The sequence below is a fragment of the Ruditapes philippinarum genome, unplaced genomic scaffold (genome assembly GCF_026571515.1).
Source record: "Ruditapes philippinarum isolate M1 unplaced genomic scaffold, ASM2657151v2 ctg4320_1_1_1_1, whole genome shotgun sequence".
In the NCBI taxonomy this organism is placed as follows: domain Eukaryota; kingdom Metazoa; phylum Mollusca; class Bivalvia; order Venerida; family Veneridae; genus Ruditapes; species Ruditapes philippinarum.
In genome coordinates this window covers 7,532-34,944 of record NW_026857095.1, presented here as the reverse complement: position 1 = coordinate 34,944, position 27,413 = coordinate 7,532, and the positions used below count along the sequence as shown (strand labels likewise).

At 33.6% G+C, this 27,413-nt stretch overlaps 1 protein-coding gene across 1 annotated transcript; it reads left to right on the top strand.

Moving 5' to 3' along the window:
- Positions 1-14,003: 14,003 nt before the first annotated feature.
- Positions 14,004-26,165, top strand: LOC132748757 (uncharacterized; the record flags this gene model as incomplete). The annotated part of the gene is given in 2 exon segments (XM_060738392.1): positions 14,004-14,717; positions 26,015-26,165. Coding segments are annotated over 2 exon segments (217 nt in total), but the record flags the coding sequence as incomplete, so codon positions are not given.
- Positions 26,166-27,413: the final 1,248 nt, after the last annotated feature.

The window sequence follows — 27,413 nt, the reverse complement described above, 5'->3', positions numbered from 1 at the left end:
TTACATTCTTTGATATTTGAACTGTTAACTGTGTATGGTTTTCAGTTTCAGATTACTATCGTTGAATAAGAAATAGGACATAAAAAATTTGCAGACTGCACCAAATCTATACATAAGCTTGTGAAATACCACTGAATAGCAACGAAATTGATTCCATGAATTAATTCTATAAAGTGTGTACTTGTGGCCAAAAATAAATTTTTTTTGGAAACCATGAAGATGTTGATGATTTGGGAAAGGTCTGCATGCCGCTCAAAGAGGCCATTACGATTGAAGAATGGATACAGTAGAAAATTTAAAGAATGTAGAAATCTATGTTTAAGTTCTTAATAGAAAAATCATTGCTCTGACAAATAACAGTATACTCAGGTACTGAATGTCAATCCTTTTCTGTTTTAACAGAATCATTATTCATATTGGGAAAAATGACTCAAAATTGAAAAAAGTTGCAAAGCTTTTCACTCAAATCAAATTTAGAATAGATCACAGATTTCAATTTATTTCTGAGTATATACATGTATTTCTTATTATCTTTTGCATATCTTTCTGTTTGTTTTAAGAACCACAGCTATTGAAATTTTATTATTTTTTAAGATTTTGGAACTCAGTGGATTTTCTTTTTCTGTTTCTAAATGATTCATTCACACACAGGTTTTTTGACATAACTTTGCAAATCATTTTATTATTTAAATATTTATTTTGCTGTTAATTTTGATATAAAGTACTGAATTTGTAGAATGAATGAAAAATAAATCATGTAAAACATTTCAGTGATCTAGTTCTTTTGGTGAAAAAAGCTACATCAGTTAAAGTATGGTTACTTGAGCAATAAATCTTATCACATATTATTTTGATTATTAATTTATTTAATTTCATAATGGAAATTTTGTTTGTATTTTGTATTGAAGACAGTAGCTTAATTTTTATACTGCTCAATATGTTTTATCTATTTTCATACTTTGTCGCACTTATTTTTAAAAAGTAAACAAACACTGTATATAGATATTTTAACATGATAACTGCAATTTTAACAGTGCCAGATTTGTTAAATAAAGAAATAGAATTGATAAGGAGTTTGGTATTATTTGAATGGTTTTAGAAAGCAATGTATTAAATAAATGTACTTGTAATACTAATAGTAGATGTAGAGCTTTTGCTGTTTTACTAAATGAATTATGTGTATCTGTTGTATAACTGTATAATTAGTGTATAAGTCAATTTCATCGGTCCGAATTGTTTATCCATTAACCTGTTGGAATGGAAATTAACTAGTTTTTGCCACCAGTATAGAGCTAAGCCAGCTTGCACATTCCTGTTGCCTGACCAGATTCGCCCCTGGTGGCGGAGTGGTAACCTTTACGGGTTGAGGCATCAGAATTGCAGCCACAGTCTAACCCTACCTGATTCAGGGCTGCCGATTTTCCGCGGATTCGCGGAAATCCGCGGATTTCGTGAGCTCCTGGGTCATTTTTGAGATCGATGTAAATTCGACAAAGACAATAAATTCATTCGTCATATTTTATACAGTACCCAAAAACCGGCACGCTTCGGCTTTTATCGTTACGCTAGCCGCCTATGGTACGTCTGTAAGCGCTTTTCTCATTGGTAAAATCGAGTCTTTTTCGCATTCTATTTTAGAATAACCAATCAAATTACAGTTTACATTGTCGCTCTTGTCTGTTGTCAAAAGTTGTCTAAAGTGTCTCTGAATGGCTTTAAAGGCAACCAAGGAAGTCAAATTTAGAGTCCAGGAAATTGATTTTAGGGCATACCAAATCATCAGAATCCAGGAGCTTCCGGGGGCTTCGCCCCCTGCACCCCTACCAGGGCTCCGCAAAGGGGGCTTGCGCAGCCCCCTTGACCTCCGACGTATTTTCCTCTGATTTTGCAATTTGCTGTTGGCAGCCCTGCTGAGTGGCGTCCAGAATGGTTCAAATTACTGGAGTCTGTGCATCTCTTAGTTTAAGTAGGTGAGGTAGTTTTGACCCATGGTGTTGCTCTATGTCTGTAACATCCAAGGTTAGCCATGAAAATCATCTTTTCCTGTTTCGGCACCATATGACCTTAACTATTTTGGTGTGCTGTACAAAAAACTGACCCGACTCTATACTGTTGGCCGAATAACTTTTAATTTTAATCTTTGTCACCAAAATTTAAGTGCATTCCAGAAATTCGGCAGGTTAAGGGTTTAAGTTCATTTATTGATGGAAATTATTTTGATTATGAAATTTATCATAAAAATAATTTTACTTTCATGATGTAAAGATTTGAGTTATAATAAGCATATCTACTTGAATGACATGTTTTGAAGAACAAAATCTTGTTGGCATATATATCTTGATATATTTAAGCTAGTCTTGACATGCCATTTGCCAAAACTGTTGTCAGTTGAAGAACAAGTGATTAACATTTTATGGTTCATGATTTTGATGCACAAAAACTTGGATAAACATTTAAGATGGAGATTAATTATTAAAAAAAATCAGGTGCTTTTCATGTTGGAAAACTCAGGGTTGCATTACTCATGCTGTTGTCAAATTGAAAAGTTGATGTCTCATTTTTCTTGTTTCTTAAAACGCTGTAAACATTGTAAGTGCATTAATTAATCTGAATTCACAACCTGCCATGCCAAAACATGTAAACATTTTCAATATTTCATAAACACTCGATCTTTTAGTTGTTTTATTTCCAGACAACTCTAAAACTAGCATATAGCATGTTACTAAGGTAACAATCTTTTTTTAATGTAATAAAAGGCCTCTGTGACTGGAGACAACTTGACACTACAACCCCCCACCCCTCCCGAAAGGTTTTGGTTCATATCTCACTGTCAGTTTTATGATTTTTCTATAATTATAAGATATATTAGTAAGTTAAAAGGATGGTAGTAGAATCAACTTGGGCGACTGGATCTACATGAAATATGAATTAAATGAAACCTTAGGTCTTTCTCCACCAATAAGACTGTGTTCACATTACTTTTTTTTATATGCACTTGTTAATTTGAGTAGCTTTCTTAAAGCTTCTGTTATGAAGACAGATGAAAAAGTAACTTGTAATTAGTTAGTTTAGTTAGTTTAGATAAGTAAGTTGTAGTGTAGAATATACTGGCTAATTGTGTTGTATTTATTAGTTAAGTTCTCATTTATTGCTAATTTGATACATACTTGAATAAAATGACTTGAAATATGATCTACATGTATTTGGATTCTTATTTTTGTTTACAAAAGCTGAAATTTAGAATAGACTTTCGTCAGATAAATTCAACTTAATTTTGATGTGGCTCAATGGAAACATGGATTATTAAATGGAGAGATTATTTTTTTAATATTCAGAATTCAAATAGCATTTATAAAGAATGTTACGGGGAATGTTCAAGCATAATATAACAACACAAGGTTCATAACAACACAAGGCTAACTTTATAGTAATATACCATATACTGATATCGGAATAAAGAACCTTTTTTTTTTGCCAATATACCTTTTAACATGTAGTCCATTTTGTCATGACCAGTCAAAAATATTACTAACAACAATGCCATCATTTCGGACTAATCATTTAATATTTGATCTCAATAAATGTTGTCAATGTACGAGTAATGTTTTTGTAGAATGTATATGTCAGAAACTGAGAAAATTAATACTATTATCAAGTGTGAATTATTATTAAACTTTGGTCACTCCTTTTAATTTTGTTGGTAAGAAGAAAGGGGGAATAACTTTTTATATTAATCTACAGAAATGTATTGTGTTCATGCTTATTTTATCACTTTTTTCATACTCTTGAATGAAGATTTTGCTTATCTTTTGAGTCTTGGCAAAGCAATTTTTATAATACATCAAACTTGGTATATATAGGTCAGTCTTCCTCTGTACTTACCTGAATTTTTCTGTACTTCTCTGTATTTTTCTGTACTTACCTGTAATTTTCTGGCAAAAAAATATATAGACTATTCAGTGAGTACAGACAGTTATCATTGGACTTAAAATGCTGAGCTGTATCTATGGAGTCTGTTAAAAGAGAAGAGAATTCATACGAAATTCTTACTTTAATGCTGATTTCAATTTCTTCCCTTGAATTTGTACATTATTCACATTTGAATTACCTCCCTTCATTTTGTATACATTGAATAATTTCTCTTGAAATTGTACATTATTTTTACTTTGAATTACCTCTTTTATGATTACCTACATAAAATTTGATAAAATTCTAACATTTTATGATGACATAATTATGCTTGTTTACCTGTTACCTGTCTGGTTGATCTTTTCTGACATGTATATTATAAGCATTGTATTTAAGATGGGATATATCCAATGTATTTCACAAGTTACATCTGTGCAACACAGTGCTTTTAAACTTAATAGTTTCCGCTTACATTTAAACATTTTTTTCTCAGCAAAATTTTATTATGCATAATGATTAAAAATCTGTTTCACATGACTTTTATTCAAGTACTTACTAAATGTCAATCTTTTACCTAGTGAATCCATTACTAAAGGAAAGTGAACAACTTCTGTAGAGTGACACCCTCTTGTTGCTGCTGGGAGGTTGCTGCTTTACAGCAGTTTTATTGTGAAGTCTTACTTTGGGAAGAATTGATACTTTTGTTGTTGTAAAGAGGTGGTTGCTCTGCGGAGGTTGCACTGTACATGAATTTGCTTAATTGATGCTTTTCACATAACAATTATTACCTCCCCTGGCTGCCAATTTGAGGGTCATTCCCAATATACCATAATGCTTAACATAAGATAAAATATAAATCTTCATGATTAAATTCTGTCCTCTTTATGAAAACTGAAATATCGTGTAAATATTGGTGCTATAATAATATTTGCTGCATATGTATTAAATAATTTGACAATCAATGATAATCGGCTGTTTAAATTGATTTTTGCATATTTTGTCAATGTTTTAATATAGAATATTGACCCCCAGAATGGCTGCCAGTTTTTGGCAAGGGAGGTAAAAATTGTAAAAATCTGGAACTATTGATTTACTGTTTACTAATACTGTGTTCTTTTTTATTCAGCAGTTAATATAGTAAAAGTGTGTTCTTTTTCTGAGTAAATGCTCCAAGAGTATTGATACAATTAAAACACGTGTACTAGTTATTACCTTTCAGCTAAAGATAAACACATTTCAGCTTGAATTTCCGGAGAACTTACTAGTTAGTTTAAATGTAATTGAAAAGTTAATAGCTTTAAAAGCATTTTTTTAAGAGTGATGTATGTTCTGTGCCGTGGTCTGTACTAATACATTTTTTTGTTAATATTTTAATGTAACAAAATAAATGGTAAGAAAGAAATGAATAAAGTATTCAACAAGATTCCTTTGTTGTTATTATTTGTTTGTAGTCATTTTGACAGCCTTTCATATTGTATTGATTAAATGCAACCATTTGAGGGTAGTTTTATTAATTTATTGTAGTAATTATTGAAATTTTATTGATAAAGATTTTAATTATTCATGGCTTGAAACAATGGATTTTTATACAATTGGCAATTTTGAAATTAAATCCTTTTGAAATGCATCTTAAATGGTAAAAACTCAGATGGTTTAGATGTCAGTTTGAATAGATTAATATCCTCCAGGTATATATATGTAAATGAAAGGGATCAAATACTTAATACATACATGTAATTAATCTAAGTCAGGTTGACTTGTGTTTGAAATTATAAGCTTATAGAAACACATGAATTCTTTCCTGCTAAGTAACGGTTTGCTCCTAACTGGTTTTGAATGCGGTCAGCCAACCTAAGATTACTATTGTTGGGGGGGGGGGGGGGGGGGGGGGGGGGCGTTCGTGGTCGAGTGGTTAAGGTCGTTGACTTCAAACCACCTGCCCTTTACCATTGTGAGTTAGAATCTCGTCAAGGATAAAAATATATTTTTATATATGACTAAAGAAGTGTCATTGCGACTTGAAAGGAACAAGTATTATAATTTAGCCGCGTCACGACAAAACCAACAAATTAGGTTTGCGACCAGCATGGATCCAGACCAGCCTGCGCATACGCGCAGACTGATTAGGATCCATGCTGTTCGCCTACAGACCCAATAACAAGTAAAGAAACTGATAGCGAACAGCATGGATCCTGATCAGACTGCGCGGACGCGCAGGCTGGTCTGGATCCATGCTGGTCGCAAACCCATTATGTTGGTTTTGTCGTGACGCGGCTCATATATAAACGATCGATGATTGATAGTGGCATCGGCAAGAATGTGTGTCAGGTAACAAAACCGATATATCTTTTATCTGGGATGATTCTCGTATTGCATTTATTGATTACGTGTCATTTGAAAATAAGACGAAAAGTATTTCACGTCATCAGATTCCCCCCCCCCCCCTTTAATCTTGTTCTTTAATATCTTCTGACGTATACTAGGCTTACTGCACAAATGAACGTTAACTTGGGGCAAGGGATAGAGTTTTCATCTTTCTTTTAAAACGTTACTTTTAAACGTATTTTAATTGTGTTTATAAACCATGGACTCTGTTTTGATCTAGTTTACAATTAGAAATGAAAAGCAACTTTATGTATCATTTAAACATTGGCCCATTTTTAACGTTAATCAAACAACACCAAAGAACGGTCGTTGTTTAAAAAGTAAATACGATCAAAGAGCGAGGTCATGTGACCTATAAATAATGCTGGTTCTATGTCCGCTTACATAAATCGTCATCTTATATAATTTAATAGGAGTTAACCCGTTACTGCACTAAGGTGACGATAAGAATGCTATAATGAACGTTATCTTATTTTTCTAAGTCTACATACATATCAATGTGCCTGCTTGGAAATTTCGACATGTCAAGCTTTGACTTCTTTCGTGAACATATCATCTGCAATGGCCTAATGCGTTGACAAAACGTTGAATGTGTCCACTTTCGGAATCTGACCGTGTACATGTACATACTTTATCTACCGTCTGCTGTACGTTTTTGTGTGAACAGAACGTTTGCTTTACCCACTTGCGTAAACAAAATGTTTGCTATTTCCACTTGTGTAAGCTGCCCGCTTGCGTGAACAAAACTTGCGCCAACAGAACGTTTGCTATTCATTCTTGCGCCAACAGAACGTTTGCTTTACATTCTTGCGCCGACAGAACGTTTGCTATTCATTCTTGCGCCAGCAGAACGTTTGGTTACATTCTTGCGCCAACAGAACGTTTGCTTTATATTCTTACGCCAACAGAACGTTTGCTTTACATTCTGGCGCCAACAGAACATTTGCTTTATATTCTTACGCCAACAGAACGTTTGCTTTACATTCTTGGGTTAACAGAACGTTTGCTATTCATTCTTGCGCCAACAGAACGTTTACTTTACATTCTTGCGCCAACAGAACGTTTGTTTTACATTCTTGCGCCAACAGAACGTTTGCTTTACATTCTTGCGCCAACAGAACATTGCTTTACATTCTTGCGCCAACAGAACATTGCTTTACATTCTTGCGCCAACAGAACGTTTGCTTAACATTCTTGTGCCAACAGAACGTTTGCTTTACATTCTTGTGCCAACAAATCGTTTGCTTTACATTCTTGCGCCAACAGATCGTTTGCTTTACATTCTTGCGCCAACAGATCGTTTGCTTTACATTCTTGCGTCAACAGATCGTTTGCTTTACATTCTTGCGCCAACAGAACGTTTGCTTTACATTCTTGCGCCAACAGAACGTTTGCTTTACATTCTTGCGTCAACAGAACGTTTGCTTTACATTCTTGCGCCAACAGAACATTTGCTTTACATTCTTGCGCCAACAGAACGTTTGCTTTACATTCTTGCGCCAACAGAACGTTTGCTTTACATTCTTGCGCCAACAGAACGTTTGCTTTACATTCTTGCGCCAACAGAACGTTTATTTTTCATTCTTGCGCCAACCGAACGTTTGCTTTACATTCTTGTGTTTACAGAACGTTTACTTTACATTCTTGCGTCAACAGAACGTTTGCTTTACATTCTTGCGCCATCAGAACGTTTGATTTACATTCTTGTATGAACAGAATGTTTGCCTATTATTCTTGCATGAATGAAACGTTTTCCGTGAAAAGGACATTTGCTATTCATTCTTGCGCCAACAGAACATTTGTTATACATTCTTGCGCCATCATGATCAGAACGTTTGCTTTACATTCTTGTATGAACAGAATGTTTGCCTATTATTCTTGCATGAATAAAACGTTTTCCGTGAAAAGGACGTTTGCTATTCATTCTTGCGCCAACAGAACATTTGCTTTACATTCTTGCGGTATAACCGCGGGGAGTGGTCCTACAAAGTAAGCAGAGTCGATGAGGATATTCTATAATTATTTTCACTTTGCTTGTAAAGTACATTTCGGCCATAAAATATCCATCAAACTAATTAATGAAAAGATAATTAATATCTCATTAAACATACTGCATATTCATGATATTTGTAATCTGCATATTAATTCAGTATAAATAAATGATGTTCGAATCAAATAAGCTCGTAGCTGTTCACTGAAGTAGAAAGTCATGTAAAAGTTACTCATGGCGGAGTAGATATATAAAGTTGAAGTTATTTATGTTATACAACCTTCAACTGCATGTTACATTATTGAAAACATGAATTATGTACAAACCATTAATTTTCAAACGTCCCTCAGGAATATGACGCATTAACTAATCAAATTGCTAACACACTAGTGTAGAAAATACAAAATTTGTGTTTGCTTAATAATCTGTGAAATGAAAAGCGGAAAACATGCTAACGCGTAGCCTGATTGTGGGCTCCATTCTAAGATGGTATCTTTTGAGATGATCTCGAGACACAGACGCAGGTACGTATTCATCCAACGCACATAGCAATATGATATGTGAAGACACATTGGCAAATACTTCACACTGTATGATAGGGTATTCTCTGGCCTGTGCTAGTTTATGTTGGCTAAGGTGAAATTGCGCGGGTTTGAGCTTCGGACAGGTAGGGTGGTGTGTTTCGGCAGAAGGTTAGTGGGTCTATTCCGAATACTGCCATGCGTATAATGTCATTCGGAACTGCCTCGGCTATTATCTATAATAACCTCGGAAACAATACGGATAGAAAGTAGTTCTACCACGTGGTTTACAAATGTAAACAGAAACAAAGATAATGTAAAACGAATGTATATATTTGACATCTAATGTCTGTTCCGGTACTCTTATGCTTGAAAATACGTCTGACAACAATTTGTAATTTAAATATGCCCATCGATGTTCAATTTTAAAACAGATCCGACTAAATGTCAACAGGTTGGTTTTTTTGTACTTTCGGTTTCTACGGCCATATTAATAAATATATAAAATAATGTATTGTTTGCTTTTTTGCCAATGAATTCACTTATTTTAGGTGAACTTTTACTTCATATATTGGAAAAAAGCTTGTCAACAACTCCCGGGATTAAATTACTATTTGTTTACATGTTTAGTTTCTTAGCGTATGTTAGACCGGAATACCGCATCCGTTCTGTGTATTCATACTATTGTGTTCGAGGTCCTTATCCGAAGACTGACGGAAAGGGCCGAGTAGTTGCGATTGGTATAATGCTTGACTCTCAAATTAAAATGGAATGACTTCTTCTTTTCCTGTATATTTTAAATGGATAGGGATTTGATCAACGTGTAAATATATCACACATTTAGAAATGATTTTCATCCTTCAAATTTACCGCTGTTGTTCCAAATATTGATTGACTAAAGAAGTTAGAAATTACATATTTTTCCATCATATAACCAAATTAGTAAATGTACACTCGCTGACTGGTTGATGCACGTTCCCTTGACCTGCTAAATGACTGTATTTGATATGCCCTGCTTTGAATTTGGAACAATCCATTAAATGAATAAGGAATTTTAATATCAAAATACTAAAATATAGCTGCCAGCAGTATGGTCTGGTCCATGCAGGCTTCTCTTGCACTATACTTGTGGCCTTGTCTTCCAGCAAGTTATAAATAAACAATGAATTACAATGCAACTGAAGGGACTATCCCAAATCTAGTTATTTCATAATAATATCTTTCATAAGTGGCGGTACGGATCAGAATATCCGTCTCGAGGGAACCCGCCCATTGGACGGCAACGAAGCTTGTCAGATGAAATTTCCGGCATGCGAAAAACTAACAGAAATACCAGTCTGATATGCAAGAAAAGATAAGAACCAGTCAAACTTTATTCTTGTCTCTCTTGCTGGCATGACATTTGTAGATGAACTTACTGCAGTTCTCTTTATGATGCATTTTGTAATGATTTATTTTTTATTACTTTTTTTCAAATGTAGGTGGAAGATGGCGGATAGGCTTCGTCCTCAAAACGGCATTAATTACATAATTCCTTATCGCCAGCACTAAAAACATCACGAACCTATTGAAAATAGATGACGGTTTGTCGTAAAGTACCCACACAGTTTCTAAATGTTTGTATTCATGTTCCTAAATAAAGCAATGACAAATGTAAATGTAATGTTAACCATAATTATCTATATTTAATGGGTAGTTATCTGGCCATGTTGTTGAATGGTGGGTTTATTTATATTGATTAGTAAAATTTTAATTAACTGCACTATTTGTTTATAGGAACATACGATATCAAACATACGATATCACGTTTTTGTAATAACATTTTTACCATTCTCTACTAATAACAATGCATGGGTGGATGGATGGATTGATATGCTACGTACGTTGTACGTACGTACGTACGTACGCATACATGTATGTATGTTTGTATGTACGTATGTACGTATAGTTTGTTTGTTTGTTTCATTTTACGCCTTTTTCAGTATTTCAGTCATATAGGCGGGTAGTTTCCTGGAGAGTTACACCAGTACTTGACTACCTTCCACCGCGCTAAACTACCAAAGCATCTCCCGGGGATCGAACCCACGCAAGAGAGGTATATATAACAAGATTAGAAGTCATCGACTCTAACCACTCGACCACGGAGGAGGTTGTATGTATGTATGTATGTGTGTATGCGTGTATGCGTGTGTATGTATGTATGTATGTATGTATGCGTGTATGCGTGTGTATGTATGTATGTATGTATGTATGTATGTATGTATGTATGTATGTATGTATGTATGTATGCGTGTGTATGTATGTATGTATGTATGTGTGTGTGTGTGTGTGTGTGTGTGTGTGTGTGTGTGTGTGTGTGTGTGTGTGTGTGTGTGTGTGTCTGTCTGTATGTCTGTATGTATGTATGTATGTATGTGTGTGTGTGTGTGTGTGTGTGTGTGTGTGTGTGTGTGTGTGTGTGTGTCTGTCTGTCTGTATGTCTGTATGTATGTATGTATGTATGTATGTATGTAGATTCTATGTATGCTACAAACAACATAAAACAGTACAGGTAACAAAAACAAATAGATATAAAGCAAATGAAACAAATATCGATATATTTCTCCTTGCTGTCTCGTTAAGAATAATAATCGTCTGCTGTCATTTCATTTCTCGCGCGATTCGTACTTCATACTCAAGGGAGCAAAGTCGCAGACGACAATCATCACAAATATCGACTGCTGTAATTAGCTCACTAATCTCTTTTGATGTGTGTTTTCCAAACAGCAGGTAGCGGAAAACGTCGACAAATAAAAAAATAGTAACATTACATTTCAATCATTATCATATGCTTTTTACGGCTTTTGTCTTTTTATGGTAACTTTACATCTTTTACGACATTCCCTTCAATTGGAATAAAAAGGCACTGATGAATGGGAGTGACGGGGCTAATAAGTTTTATTGCTTCTTTGATGATATTACTTGCAGAATGTTAAATTTTTGGAGTAAATTAGTTAGTGGTAAAAATGATAAAATATGTGCTTCTTAAGTACAAAGTAAAATCTACTTTGAATAATATTGGTTGTTCTGATTTTTGGTAACTCAGAATGTTGCAAATTTTAATAATTTTAGATATGTAATAAAATCACGATTACGTGATCAGTTTTTACAAGTATGGAATAGTGATGTTTTTGATTCTGCTAAGTGTTTAAATTATAGAATATATAAAAGTCAATTTAAATTAGAACATGATTTACTATGTTTACCAAGAAATTTAGCAATTGCTCTCTGTAAATTTAGATGTCTCAATTTTAATATTCCTATAGAGAAAGGTCGCTATTTTGGTATTGAAAGAGAAAATAGAACATGCTCACTTTGTAATCAGCAAGAAATAGGTGATGAATTTCATTATATTTTTAAATGTACGTATTTTAATCATGAAAGACACAGGTATATCAGTAATTATTATTCAAGGTTTCCTAGTATTTTAAATTTTCAGGCTCTAATGTGTAGCGACAACAGAAATACTTTATTTAATCTAGCCATTTTTGTCAAAGCTATAATGCTGAAATTTCAATAAGTCATCTTCCTTATTTACTTATTTACTACATGCCATGTTTGTATTATTATTTTTTGTTTTGTTGATTGTTCACTCTTATGCCCTTAAGGGCCATGAGTTTTGTTTATAAATAAAAAAAATGAATAAAGGGGAGAGGGGAGAACAGGGTGTCAGATACTGTTGTTATGAAAAGTTTGGTATGTTGGCCTGCGGTTCTTTATGTGACAAATCAATGGTTATATTGGTGTTGTTGATAGTTCATGTATGGTTTTCGTGTGACACTTGTGTTGCCGGATCCATTTCTTTTCAGCTCTAAGAAAGTTGAAATTCCATAACTTGAACATTGGCAATTCATCGCTTCTGTACAACATTGAAAAAAAACTAGTGAAGAACGCATTTTGTGTTGAAGCAAAAACCCTCAGAGTACTATTATATTGCAATTTTAATTTCTTCTCATACTTATATTAAAATATCAGATACTTTAGGTTTTGTATTTTTATATTACAAGGCCATGGCACGCCTGGTACAATATTTAAAATTAAAACAAGACACAACGTTCAAACAAAGCCTATCGTCTGCTGACGGCGCCCTATTGTCAATTGAAATGATATTCCAATGGTTTCAGATTAATAATTAAATTTCATAATGAGAATGATTAATACATCTTTCTGATATGAAGTTATTGCATTTCAAACCAAAGTACCGGTGAGCATAGCAACGAGTTTGTTTATACCTAGATACTGATTCGTTTAGCAAAGGTCCTGTAAATTATACAATTACAGAATATATATATATTGATTTGAATCAACGAATGAGAGAAAAATGCAGACTGTAACATCCGGCGTTTCTATTTGAGCAGGTGACAAAGCATTAGCAATTTCGGATATGCACTGGAACGCGGATATTCTGCGATCGAGAAACAACAGGAAAGAAACAGCAAGAATAGCAAACAATATAGCACGTTTTAAAATAGGCCTTTTGTTTAAATGATATTATCAAAGACATTCAGTACAATAAACAGTAATGTACAGACACATGCATAGACGTATGTATTGCACGGACCTAGATATTGTATATTAAACCTCACTCTTTTTGTAATATTAATTTCCCATTGGCCAATGGAAGTTATTCTTACTGTTAATTCAAGTGTTCCATGTGACTAAAAGTTTTGTACTGATATACAAGTAGCAGTACTTTTTCACAGTGAAAAGTCTGAAAATAAAAACAGAAACACTGTCCCAGTGAAGTATTTGTTCGGGGTAATAGAATAAATAACACACAGGTTAATGAGTAGCAGCAAAAATATCACCCCTCGTAAACATACTACTACCTTCGGAAAACACCTCGGGAATCAGTATACGTACTTTCTTGGAGATGATATCGTTATTGTTACTCACACACCGGTGTTTTATTTATATAATTGTCAGAATCAGTTGAATTAACAAAAAAACCCAAAAAACATCAGAGTATTGCCAAGTCACCGCTTCCTTCCATTCCAGATATACAGACGACTCCTGTAAAAACCCTTTGATACACCAATCATTCAATATGCATAATGCCATAAAATAAATACAGTTTTTATAATGCCATGGTCTGTGATTCCAAGTGCATTCTGGGTATAAATAACTAGAAATTCAGTTTCACCGGGTAAGCTGTAATAATATTTACATGATCCACGTGACATCGACGTATTTTTATTTGTCTCGATGACAAAGGAACCCAGTGACAGGTTCGTTCATTATACTTATTTAACCGATTTCAGGGATAGGACGACCGCGATTCAATTTTTATTGACGAGGAAAATAAACGCTCTGAAAGTTACGGTCCAGTTCTTAGCTTGATAGACTGTCTTATATGGAATGAATTGACTTTATGAAATCGATTTATAACGACCTTTTATTGGAATACCTGGTAAATCAATTTTGTGAGCAAACATTACAATCGGGCAGGCCAATCAATCGAATAGCCGGCATTCAGAAAACTTGTTTTATGCTGGAACAAAAGTTTGTTCTTTTTATTCTTCCGATTAATTGAAAACTTTTGAGAATGGATCAGTGTTTCTGGAGAGAATTACCGAAAGAGAAAACCATGAAAAAATGATAATTTCAAAAGCTGTATATTTTGTTGGATTTAATGTTGTTTGGAATTTAAATCGGTGCCAACACAAATAAAACAAAAGCTGGAAACAACGACGACGACAATATTAACAACAACAGATACAATTTTTCAGCGACAGCGATACTTATATAGTCGTAATTGGTGATAAGCTAATCTCATTTATTACCTGAAAGTGACGTAGATAACCAGAATGGAGACGTTATTGAAGAATGAAACGGTGCGCTCAAAGATCAGGGGCTTATCAGCTCCTGTGAAGGTAATTAAGCTGTGGATTAATAAAATTTCATTTCTATAGACAGTTCAGATCATAATTAAATATCATTTAATTCAAAGCCATGACTACATGTATAAAATTCCGGGTTATTAAAGATTTTAATTACATATAATGTTCTCTTGAATTTCCCGGCATTTGAGTGTTTGTTCCTAAACTAGCCACAACTATAAAAAAATCTGAGCACACGAGGTCCTCTCCATTATTTTTGAGAAATCGAATGATAATTGCATACATTCAATGACTTATGTAAAAGCTCATTGATTTTATTATAAGTTCACTACTGTCTTGTAGTGGTTTTTTTTTAATTAAACCGAATGTATTACTTAGAAACCGCTCATCGAATCTAAATACACAGGCCTTCATTCATTTGCTACAATACTTAAGTACTACTTTTTCTGCTCCCAAAAGATTCTCAATCTAGATGAACTGTGTCTAAAAATGTAGAACAATCATACGATTTTGTAGATCAGTTTAATTGAAATGTAATTAAAATGAATATTTTTCATTCAAATACCTTTCTTATTATTATTATCATCGTTTAGAATCCATTTAAATTCTTAACTGTTTGATCAATCTAACTATTTTTAGATTATCTTATGTTTAGTGTAACTTTATTTTTAGAGCTGATTTTTAATAAGATTGTTGTTTTGTGATACATATACATGTATATACTGTTAACCAAACCTCAGGGTACTAGACAATGATATTAGAAAAAAAACAACAATAAAATAAGTTACCACACAAAATATATTTTCTTGATCAACTCTTGATCAATTTACTCTACTCATTTTATTTAAATATCATTTAAAAATTAGGTAAAAAAAAACCAACAAAAAAAACCCAACAACATGGTGTCCACCATTTTGAAAAGTTAGACATTCACTAGACTCGCGGCGAATGGTGTTACACTCTCAAACTTTATGTTTATGTTTTATATTTAGTATGTCCACAATGGTCACATTATATATAAGTATTTCAAATATTGATAAAAAAAACCCAGAAACAAAATATTCTGATGAAATATCATAATATTCAAAGTGATTTAGTATGAACAAATAATGGTATTGCACATTTTCTTATAAAGCCCAATGGTCCAATGGAATATTGAAATGAACCTAAGTTATAAACCAATTCACTTAAAAGACCCATTATACCTCAAAAACACTTGCTTTTATTTCTCAAAAGCTTGAAAAGTTTGGTGTACCTTTATAGGTTCCAAAAAGTGACTTGTTGGTAAATTATCGGGATCATCTTTTTGTGCTTTTGCTTTTTAGAACAAAGCACAATTGTAATGATTTAGTATTTTGTATGCAAGTCAAAATACTACCTTGTTTACATATTGCTATCTTTGTGACAAATTATTTCTCAATTAACACTTCTTTTTTCCAGGTAAATAGCATCTGACATACTCTTTAACCATATATGAGCCGCGTCATGACAAAACCAATTTAACATAGTGCGTTTGCGATCAGCATGGATCCAGACCAGCCTGCGCATCCGCGCAGTCTGATCAGCATCCATGCTGTTCGCTTACAAACCCTATAATAAGTAGAGAATGCGCAGGCTGGTCTGGATCCATGTTGGTCGCAAAGGCACTATGTTGGTTTTGAATGCGCAGGCTGGTCTGGATCCATGCTGGTCGCAAACGCACTATATTGGTTTTGTCGTGACGCGGCTCATATAATGTTATAAAACTCATATTCGCCTTTGCTTGAGTAAATAATTATTCGTTTCTGAGGCACACGTGCCTTTAAAATTCTTGTTATTGTTACATTGTGTATTCAAACTAGCACTATCTTAACCTATATATAACAAGATTTTTTAAACAAGAACATTTAGAATTTGATGATATTTTCAGACACACTCGATTTCAACGGATTTGATACAGAAATGAATAAAATGTTGATATATTACACAGAAATACTGACAGGTTTGACAAAATCTAGTAGAAAACTTCCATTTTTAGACCTATTTAAGCAGCATACCTCCTAATCCGTCCTAATTTTCATGAAAAAAAAATGAAATGTATTAATAAAAATATGTTAAGTGAAAAAGATATAAAATGGTACACATTGCAAATGACGCCTACAATCAACTTAAATTACCAAAAAAATTGTCAAAATATGCAAATATAGCCCTGACTGTGTTAGTAACGCAGTAGAAATTTGATGATAAATACTGTAAAATCAGTCATTAGTCACATATAATATTCAAATTATTACTTGAATCTTGAATCTTTTCACTTTTCTTAAAATCTTAGTACAATTGTCTCAAATTTGATTTCCTTGAAGTATTTTGGCTTATCTGGAGGCATGCATCTTTAAAAATACAGGTTAACTTTGACTAATGTAATCATCGGCAACTTATAGAAACACCCCATTAACATGATATTATAATTTATATAGTGATGACGTGAATTAAGAGATGTTGACTACATTCAACATCAAATGAGCCGTGCCATGACAAAACCAACATAATGGGTTTGCGACCAGCATGGATCCAGACCAGCCTGCGCATCCGCGCAGTCTGATCAGGATCCATGCTGTTCGCTAACCAACTATATTACAAGTAGATAAACTGATAGTGAACAGCATGGAGCTTGATCAGACTGCGCAGGCTGGTCTGGATCCATGCTGGTCGCAAACACACTAAGTTGGTTTTGTCGTGACGCGGCTCAAATGTCGTTGATTTTTGACCAACGACTTTTCCTTATTTTTTACAACATTAATCATTATAAATTGTAATCCAAATTAAGATTACTTATTCAATAAGTTGCCACATTGAACATTAATTGAATCCATAAACTAAATAATATTGCATAGTGCATTATTTCTATTTTCGGCACAGTCTTATGTAAATACAGTGTTCATTGAAATTATATAATCGAAACAAAATTGTTTTCCCTATTAAGATACTTAGGGTACTGAATAATGTTTCTATCTATACTTATTGTTTACCTTTGTAAAAACGCTTTTAAATTGGCATTGATACGCCAACACTTAAGACAAAATGGTAGGCGGGTTTAAACTTACGAAGTTTACTTCCGCTTACGAGATATTGACGGAAATTGATTTGCATTATTTTAGTTTTGCTTTTACGTTTTTCACCACTCTCCTGTATCTATGAAGACATTGGGTGTCAAGTTTAAATTAGGTTCAAATATTTTCACTCGTCTCGGATGCTTTTGGTCATGTATCGGTTGTCAATTTTGGAACATATTCCACAGTATTCTGTGTCAAGTAAACAAAAACGTATTTCTTAGAAGATATAAAACTGTTTCTCTAAATTCCATTGTCCGATAGTCTTTTCCCGGCAAAAACGTATTTCTTAGAAGATATATAACTGTTTTTCTAAATTCCTTTGTCCGATAGTCTTTGCCGATGAATTTGATTTACTCTCTTAACCTTTTACCTCATATATACGTGTTTTGGCTTTTTGCCCCCACTCTTTTTGAGGCCTCAAACAGTGAAAAAGATGCCTTATTTAGACCCAAAACACTGTTTTTCATTTGAGAAATGTTGTTAAAAAAGTGACCACTTTTTCGGCGCCGCACCCATCAAAATGGTACATCAGGGGGTTGCCAGAAGGGGGATGTGCCCACTTCCGTTTGGGGGGGGGGGTTAAAGGGGGCGGTAGTCCCCCTCATCGCCAAGAAAATTTTGGACATGTGACAGGCTAAAAATGGCCTCAGGTCGATCTTAGGGTAACTAGTAACCGACGCTAAAAAGCCTTTTACACTATCTCAATTCATTCAGAAGTTGCAGCACTTTGAAATCAATTTTGAAAAATGTGATTTTTCGCAATTTTGAGACGCCCCCCCCCCGTTGCCATGTTAACAGGAAATTTACCATTGAGCATGCTGTTACAGAGGCTATGGTCCAATCAACGTTTGTGCCAAGTTTCATCAGTATTGAAGCTTTTTATTCATAGTGTCATAGCAGTTTGAACTTGTAACAGGAGGCTTTTCAATGAAAACGGCCATTTTTCACAATGTGCTCATTTGGGCAAAAGGTTGAAAGCTGCAAAATATTTTTTTAGATCTGTATCGTCGAAGCAGGCGCCTAATTTAATGGTAATAAAAAGTTTTATTCAGCATAAAACATCAAATATACGATCGTAGCCTATAAGTCAATTTATACTCGTTCTCAATAACTAAAACATGTCTTATTGTTCCATATTCTTTGGAATTCCAGGAAATCTTTTTTTTTATAAAGTTTTAGTTAGACTACAACATAAAATTAATAATTCAATAAACATAATAAACAATATTATAAATATTAAAGTAAATATATACAATGGAGCAGCATTACAAAGCCGGTCTTTAAAGATTATGTGATCGAAATATTATTCAAGTTCAGCCTTTCAAACGCTGGAGTAATTTTAAAAGCAAGTGACATATATAAGAGCTCAATAAATTAAGCTTGTTGTCAAAATGACTTAACAAGATTATGAATTATTGAGTGCCTGTTTGCAATACTCATGGGATGCATTATGTAGATCAAACTGACAGACAACAGTCATTTGAAATGTTAATCGATATGAATGCTTTAGAATTTTTAAACAGTAAACAGTAGTTATTTGATGTGCCGACTAATAATCGGATTGACCCTTCTCCGTTCCCATTTGTTACAATGTAAAATACATGTAGTATTGAATTCAGTAGTTGAGATGAACAATATGATCTCCTTTTTGTTTATTTAGCTAGTCATAATTGTATTCTTTTATTGTGATATTAGTGATTTTTGACTGTTATTTTTCTGTTCGTTTGTTTGTTATAACCAGTTGCATATTACTTGCATTGGTTTAATAAAAACTGAAAGTAAAGTTGCTGTAAAAGAAAGTGATTAGCCTGTACACAGGCAAGCTTGCACATCCTATTTCTATATTGAAATCCCTTAATTTTCAAATGGACTGTTCCAAAGTCAAAGCGGAGCAAATCCATTGTACAAGTTTCAGCAGGAAAATAGATTAACCAATATATGAGTATAATTATACTTGAGTTTTCATACCATTAATTTGATGGGAATATAACTAATTATTATGACGGGAATGGGTATATTTTTCCAGATGCTGCAAATGCAATGAATTACTTGTGTAAAAAATTTCAGATCATTTGTTAACTCCGTATTTCAGGAATAATTATTCTAATTGTGAAAAACGACCCAAATATGAAAAAGCTTTGCAACGCTATTAACTCAAATCGGGCGATCTTAGTATTCTATATTCCTTATTTCATCTTTTGCATATTTTCCTGTTTAAGAGTCCTGATTGGTCTATGCAAAAATTTCAAATTTTATGTTTTTAAGCGTTTGGATCTCAGCGGAGTTCCTTTAACAGGCCATGTAATGTTTTTTTCGAAACCCAAGCCCGTCAGCAATATGATGCCTATATATGACGTATCATTTATTCGATCTATCCTAAGCCATCCCGTTTGGAGCACTCAGCTGATTACCGTTTAAGAAATTGATGGGAATCAGGGGTTAGTTTATACAAATTTATTTTAGTTCGATTGTGTTGGAAGCTATAAGCTTATTGAAACACTCTCGAGTCCGTTTCTGGAACCAACCAGTACTTAGCAATGAATGAAAAGTTTCTTGCTCAATGAAACAACGGCTTGGTCCTGAGGGGTTCACCTTACCGGTTGCTATTTTACAGAAATGTAAGTTCCAGTTACAAAGTTCCGTCAAGTTACAACAAACTCGAAAGCTAGCTTCAATAACGTTATAAACTTTATAAAAGTGACGTCATGCCGACACTTCATGGCATCGCCCTTGCTTTTAATAGTACACTCGAATGTTTCGTAAAAAACAAAGTACATGAAGAAAATCATTTGATTAGTACCCGATATTGGACATAGTGTAATATTTTAACGATTCGTTTGATATCGTTGTCATCATAATTTCTGAATGGCAGCCTGCTAGAAAGTAAACAACAGACACCTGGTTGTATTGTAACGTGCCAATAGCCAACACTAAATTGCCGCATGAAATTTCCAAAGAATGAATGAATGACTTCTTTAATTAATGGACCTCCGGAGGATTTCTCCATTATAAAATCGATAAAATTGTATTGTATTTACGAACTAGATCAGAAACTATTGGCAGGTGGATAATGTATCAATGGAACATGGGACAGTCGGCTTGGGAAATTTTATCTTGAAATTATTCAGCAAGAACAGTTACCCCCTTTCAGCGGTGTTCTTTGATTAAACAAAATATACCAATCAGAAGGCTTCATTAATGTACGTAAATGTTTCTGCATTGTTTGATTTAGAGTCAATGCCCTTGCGATATATAATAAAAAGTGGCTTACTTTAATAGCATTAAAAATATCAATAAACGATAAAATCGTTCGATCACATAGAAGCAAATATGCCACGCTTATCGTAATTTGTTTTTAAATATGAAACTTTTATAGAAAAAGTCCTGGAAAATGTTAAAAACAAATCATTATGAACAGTTAAATTAGGTTTTTAAATATATTTTCGAATGTTTATATAAGACTCGTATATTATAACCACTGCCACGCTATTTTAACCTTCCGGACAGGACATGCCCCGCAAATATGTGTGTCTTACTTTAACAAATAACACGAAAAGCCATTGATCCAAATTATAGACGTTTGCCATCGATTTTAGAAAAGTAAAGTGACGAAACAAATATTCTTTGAAGGAAGATACTTTGAATGCTTTGTGGAATTTCTGAAACTTCACAGAATATAATCAGCAACAGCTAATAACTGGTTAAAGGCCCATCATGTTCCAGAAATGTTATCATTTTTATTTTTCAAACACTTTTTATATTTGGTAACTTGTTACAAATTAAAATATATACTAATTTGTCACATAGATGAACTATCTTTACTTTCTTTGACCTGTTAGCAATTGGTATAATTATAGTGAATAAGTATTTTGTGTTGAATACAAAATATTATTTTGTTTAAATTTTGCTATCTTTATAAACACGTCACGTTCAGTGCTACTTTTACAGTTGTAAAATATTTTACATGCTCTAAATCCATTATTAAAACATTACCAAACACAAGTTTGATATTTCTTGACATTAAAAAAAGTGTGGATTTCTGATCGAGGCATAATGTGCCTTTTAATGGAATAAGACATACAATGTAGTTTAACAAAAAAACTTAATGATTTGCTTTTTGATGAGCGAATAAATTTTCATAAATTATTGTGGACAATGCCAATCAAAAGTTGATTTTCTCCATCTCTTGCGCACAATTCGTTCGCCTTACGTGGCCTTTTTGTGGTAAAATATATACTGACTCTGTTCAAAGTGTAAAGCTATACTATATCTACTGTCTTAGTTAACGAAATAAGTGTATGAATGTTTAAAAAGAAGCGAAAATATATGTATTTCCAAAGTACCTGTATGAAAGAAATATGTTTGTATATATCCTTATAACCGAATGAGGCATGCACAAAATCATTGCCCAATGGTTAAATAGCAGCCCGGCGCATTTATACTGTTTCGGTACTATATACTGTCAAGAACCAGACGAAATAATACGGAAACAGCCTAATTTTACTGTTTATAATTTTAATATAAACTTTACAAAAATATTTCATTATACCCCATTAAGGTGATAATTTGTTACCATGTCAATCAGAATCATTTAGCTGGTGCATTAATTAATACTTATAAAGCTTGAACTAAAATTGTTTACTTTAAAAGTGATTGACCTTTCAATTTCCCGACACATTGTTACATTTTCTTAATTATATTTTAATATTTCTTCGCAGATTTAAAGTTAACTAACATGCGGTTAAAAGTGGACTCAAATATTGATGCTAAAGTCAAAATTGTTCTCAATTTTGGACAAATTAACATCAGTGAAATTAGTATTGTCAATCCAAAAATCTTATTATCATTAACAATAATCTAGAGTTTTGCCCCCTAGCGCCAAACATACATTTTATTTCCATTTGACAACAGAAAACACTCTGACATACTGAGGACACACTTATGGAAACACACCGTATACCGAGGACAAAAATAGTCCTCGTTTAACCACTGCAGCTCTCAGTATACCGAGGACACATTAACATGAATACGTCAAAGCTAAGATAAAAACAGATCTAGGCCAATAATATAACGATAACTTTGATAAGAGCTGGCATAGAATGAATCGGTTCAAATTCTTCCTTAGATTAATGACATGATAAACTCATGTCCTCAATATCCCGCTGCTCTCCTAATGACGAAACAAATGAGCCGCGTCACAACAAAACCAACATAGTGCGTTTGCGACCAGCACGGATCCAGACCAGCCTGCGCATCCGCGCAGTCTGATCAGGATCCGTGCTGTTCGCTATCAGTTTCTCTACTTGTAATAGGGTTGGTACGCGCAGTCTGATCAGGATCCATGCTGATCGCAAACCCATTATGTTGGTTTTGTCAAGGCACGGCTCAAATGACCTTAATCAGTAGAAATAACTTGAGGAATTCTAGAGATAAGCTTACCCTATGCGCTTCTAATTCTTTACCTGTATAAATTACTTTGACCTAGCAGCTGTTTCCTCTGACAGTATATGCTAAGGGCACGACATATCATTGACCCTAAAGAACACATTCAAAGACATTCATTCCAGTGCTTCAAAACCTGATATGATCTGCTTTATGTAACATTATGTGAAATAACTTTGAAAGCTGTGAAATATAGGATTTTGTATACAAGCTTTCAGTTTCAACTTCATACAGAAGAAACTGTCATTAAATATTAGTGCAACACTAGACGTAATCTAAGCCACGAAAAAAAAATGTCTGACTCTTTTTGATCTCGTTTTCAAGAAATTTTGTCTTTCGACCTTATAAAAGTTGAAGGTTGTTATATAATAAACTAGAAATGTTAATTAACTACGAGAATATTCATGTTCATGTCATGCAGACAAGAATAATTAATGTTACAATTTTATGGACATATTAATATGTTTTAGGTCTTTAAGCGGTCATTTTTACTCCACGTTTAAAGGTAATAGTCAACAGAAATCTTAGCCCGTCCAGATTATATGACAAATTATAGCAGTTCATAATATTGTATGTTTCACAAAACAAAGAAAATACGATGATGATAATTTGAGTCTGAACACGATCCTGATATTTTATTGATGAGAACACAACACATGGATACTATATAAATAGCAAACGTTTCAATCCGATTGTACATAATGCATTTATAATTGTAATTTCATATTCATTTCATATCGCTGAGGATACGGCCTATCTCTATTATTGAACACAGAAAATAAATATTTGTAAACACAAACAGAAACCATTTTACCTTCAGCTGATGTTTAATCAATAATCAAAATTCAATGAAACTAACAAAGCAGAAGTGAGGCAAATCGATTAATCCAGAAGTTTAAAAAGTAACGAATTAAACATGAATCAATGACAACCAGTATCCTGTCACGTAAGAATAATCAAGCACAACCAAGTGCGCTGCCATTCTAAGGAAATCTTGATCATAACCTGAAAAAATTGAATGCATCTTTGGGTGAAAAAATACACAATGTATAACAAAAAAGAAATGTATTGTAAAAGATGATTTCCGGCGTACATGGAAAATAGAATACTCTGTCAAATCCAATTATGAAATGAATAACTTAGTATTGATAACCCGTTTTTAAGAACACTAACATAATCTTCCATTCGCCAAATTCGCAAATGTCGAAAACATTTAATGGGCTAAGAAACGCCAACTGTGTCAGAAAATATTTACAAGTTTGCAAATGTTTTAGTAATTGATATTTAGAAGTATTTCTATTATTCTAACTTTACTGAACGCACAGAGTTTCGTTTAATCACTCATAAATCCATCACCCATAGAATATGTTGCCTGGTATTTTTTAACAGCAGTCTGCGATATCCAGGATTTAGTGTCTGACCTCCCTCTAAAATGTTTATTTCAGCCACTTGTTTTCTCGTTCAGGTTACAAATGAGCCGTGCCATGACAAAACCAACATAATGCGTTTGCGACCAGCATGGATCAAGACCAGCCTGCACATCCGCGCAGTCTGATCAGGATCCATGCTGTTCGCTTTCAGTTTCTCAACTTGTTAAAGGGTTTGTAAGCGAACATCATGGGTCGTGATCAGGATCCATGCTGGTCGCAAACGCACTACGTTGGTTTTGTCATGGCGCGGCCCAAATGTTCTTAAATTCGTTGCATGGAAATGTCACATTGAATGTTTCACGATCAGCACTGTAATAACAGATTTGCAAACGTTTAATTTTTTTCGATTAAGCTATGATCTATATCTTATTTAAATAAGCTTAAAGCCTAAAAAATATAAAATTTAAGTCGACTAGAGAACTTAAAACCCCCAAAAAGTACATCTAGCCCCGGTATGTCAAAAAAGGCTCAATTGTCCCTTTAAGCCGATGCAAAGAGACGCGGGCGGTAGCTTACATTTAACTTCAGTCCATGTACAGGCTCATTTGAAGTGAGCCTGCAACATTTTCAATTTTGCTCTTCAGGTTTACATTCTATCTATCTATTTATTATGTGTCTAATGTTAAATAGATCGATATCTGAAAAGTCCTATATACGAGTATTTCCTGTCTTGGAGAAAATTACTTCAAGCCGCCCACTTCAAGCTCGGATAAAGAATACAGGCATTCTGACGTAATTATCGACTCCCATCAAAATTCGATTTTATATTTTTACGAGAGAAAAAACAATTTCTTCCTTCGGAAAGCTTTTAAAAGAAACGTTTTTGATACATGTACTACAATGTATATAATATCAAGAAACACAAAGAACATTTTTCTTGTTTCGGGAATCGTTTATTGACAATCTACTTGACCCGTTGTGGAATGTTTACTGAAAATCTTGATCTGTTTTAGGGTCAGACTACTGTATTAATTTTCCCATAGACTAACATTATATCCTAAAGATGTGATTTTTTCTAGAAGAATGACATGCCGGACACATTGAATTGATTTTGTTATATAGGGTTGACCGACCATTTTTTCGCAAAATGTCCCAAAGAATATTACCCCCCCCCCCGCCCTTTCACTGACATTTTTTCTGTTGAACACAGGACCACGGATTTATATAAATCCTGATGTCCCATTGAATCTTTCGGGTTTTCCTGCACTTTTTGCAGCCAATCTCAGGCCATATCACAAATGAGTAATCTGACCATAGGAAAGGTTTATAGAAGATTTTGTTCAGTTTCAGAGAGCGTTTGTTAAAAATCTTTATCTGTTTAATATGGCCCCAAAGCGTTATTAAAAATCTACATTGTATGTTTCAGAAAGCGTTTATTGAAAATCTTCTTGATCTTTATGAACAAGAAACTGAAGAAATGATTGACGTCATCGAAGAAAGCCGAATGGAGTTGCGAGGAGACTTCCTGTCATTTGAAGATGAATCCAAATCTCTCAGAGCTGAATCAAGAATGTTAGGTATGTATAACTAAAAGCTAGTTCCTTGATTTATTATATACGAATGGTTATCAATAACAAGATGTATCAAGAATTTCCATTGGTCATTTTCAAATTACAAACTAAAGTCTTGGAATTTCATTGGCCATTCTAAAATAAAATGTAAGGATAGTTATTGCCATTCTTAAATAACAATGGTGAAACACAACTTAAAATTGGTTAACTTGCATATGTTATTCCTTATTTCTAGGATATCAATACATATACATATATGTGTTAGATATGTGACTAGCAATGCTTGCCGAAAAATGACATAATATTTTCGTGTTGATAAGAAAAAACAACAACTCATCTTGTAAATATAGAAATTAAATTATCAGCATATTGATACATGTATCTCTTCAAAGTAAACTAACAAGAACGTGAACGTTATTGGTGGTCTCCCTATTTTGTAAAAAAATTATAACTCACTAGAAAATGTAATGGGATCTAAACGCAGTGGAAAATGTTTTGTGTGAGGAATTATGTTGAAACAGAACTACAATGTATATCTGAGCCATTTAACTAGAATCACAGAACTAATTTTGGACCAATTTTGATCATTTTCTTTTGTATCACAAAGATAGGGAGGCATATATTAGAGAGGAATAGGTTCTAAAAACAGAATGTACTGAAATACATAGTGCAAAGGTGATTTAAAACCATGTTTGATTTCCACCATTTTGTTTCAAATGACGTCTTGGCGATACGTTAGTTTAAACAATATTTTATTCCAATCAAACATACATGTATTATAGTTAAAATCAAACGCCAAAAATAAAAAAACAAGAGGGCCATGATGGCCCTGAGGTCGCTCAACTGTATATAGCCCCCCCCCCCCAACACACACCCATAAGAAGATGTTGCATGCTAAACATCTAAGCTCTAGCTCATTGGGCTTTTTAAAAGAAGATTTTTTAAAGTTTATACTATACACATATAGTTAAAAACAATGACACCCCTGGGGCGGGGCCAGTTTTGACCCCAGGGCTTTTATTTGAACAAACTTTGTAGACACTTACTAGAAGATGTTTCATGCTTAATATCTAAACTCTAGCTATTTGGGTTTTGTCAAAGAAGATTTTAAGTTTTTGCTATACACATATAAGGAAAATCAATAATCTTACAGGGACTCCACTGAGGTTTTTTGACATGTTGGTACTGAAAATATTTTTTTCGAGATTAATGGTCCAATCAATGTATGTCTAGACCAGTCACTTGTGTGCACAA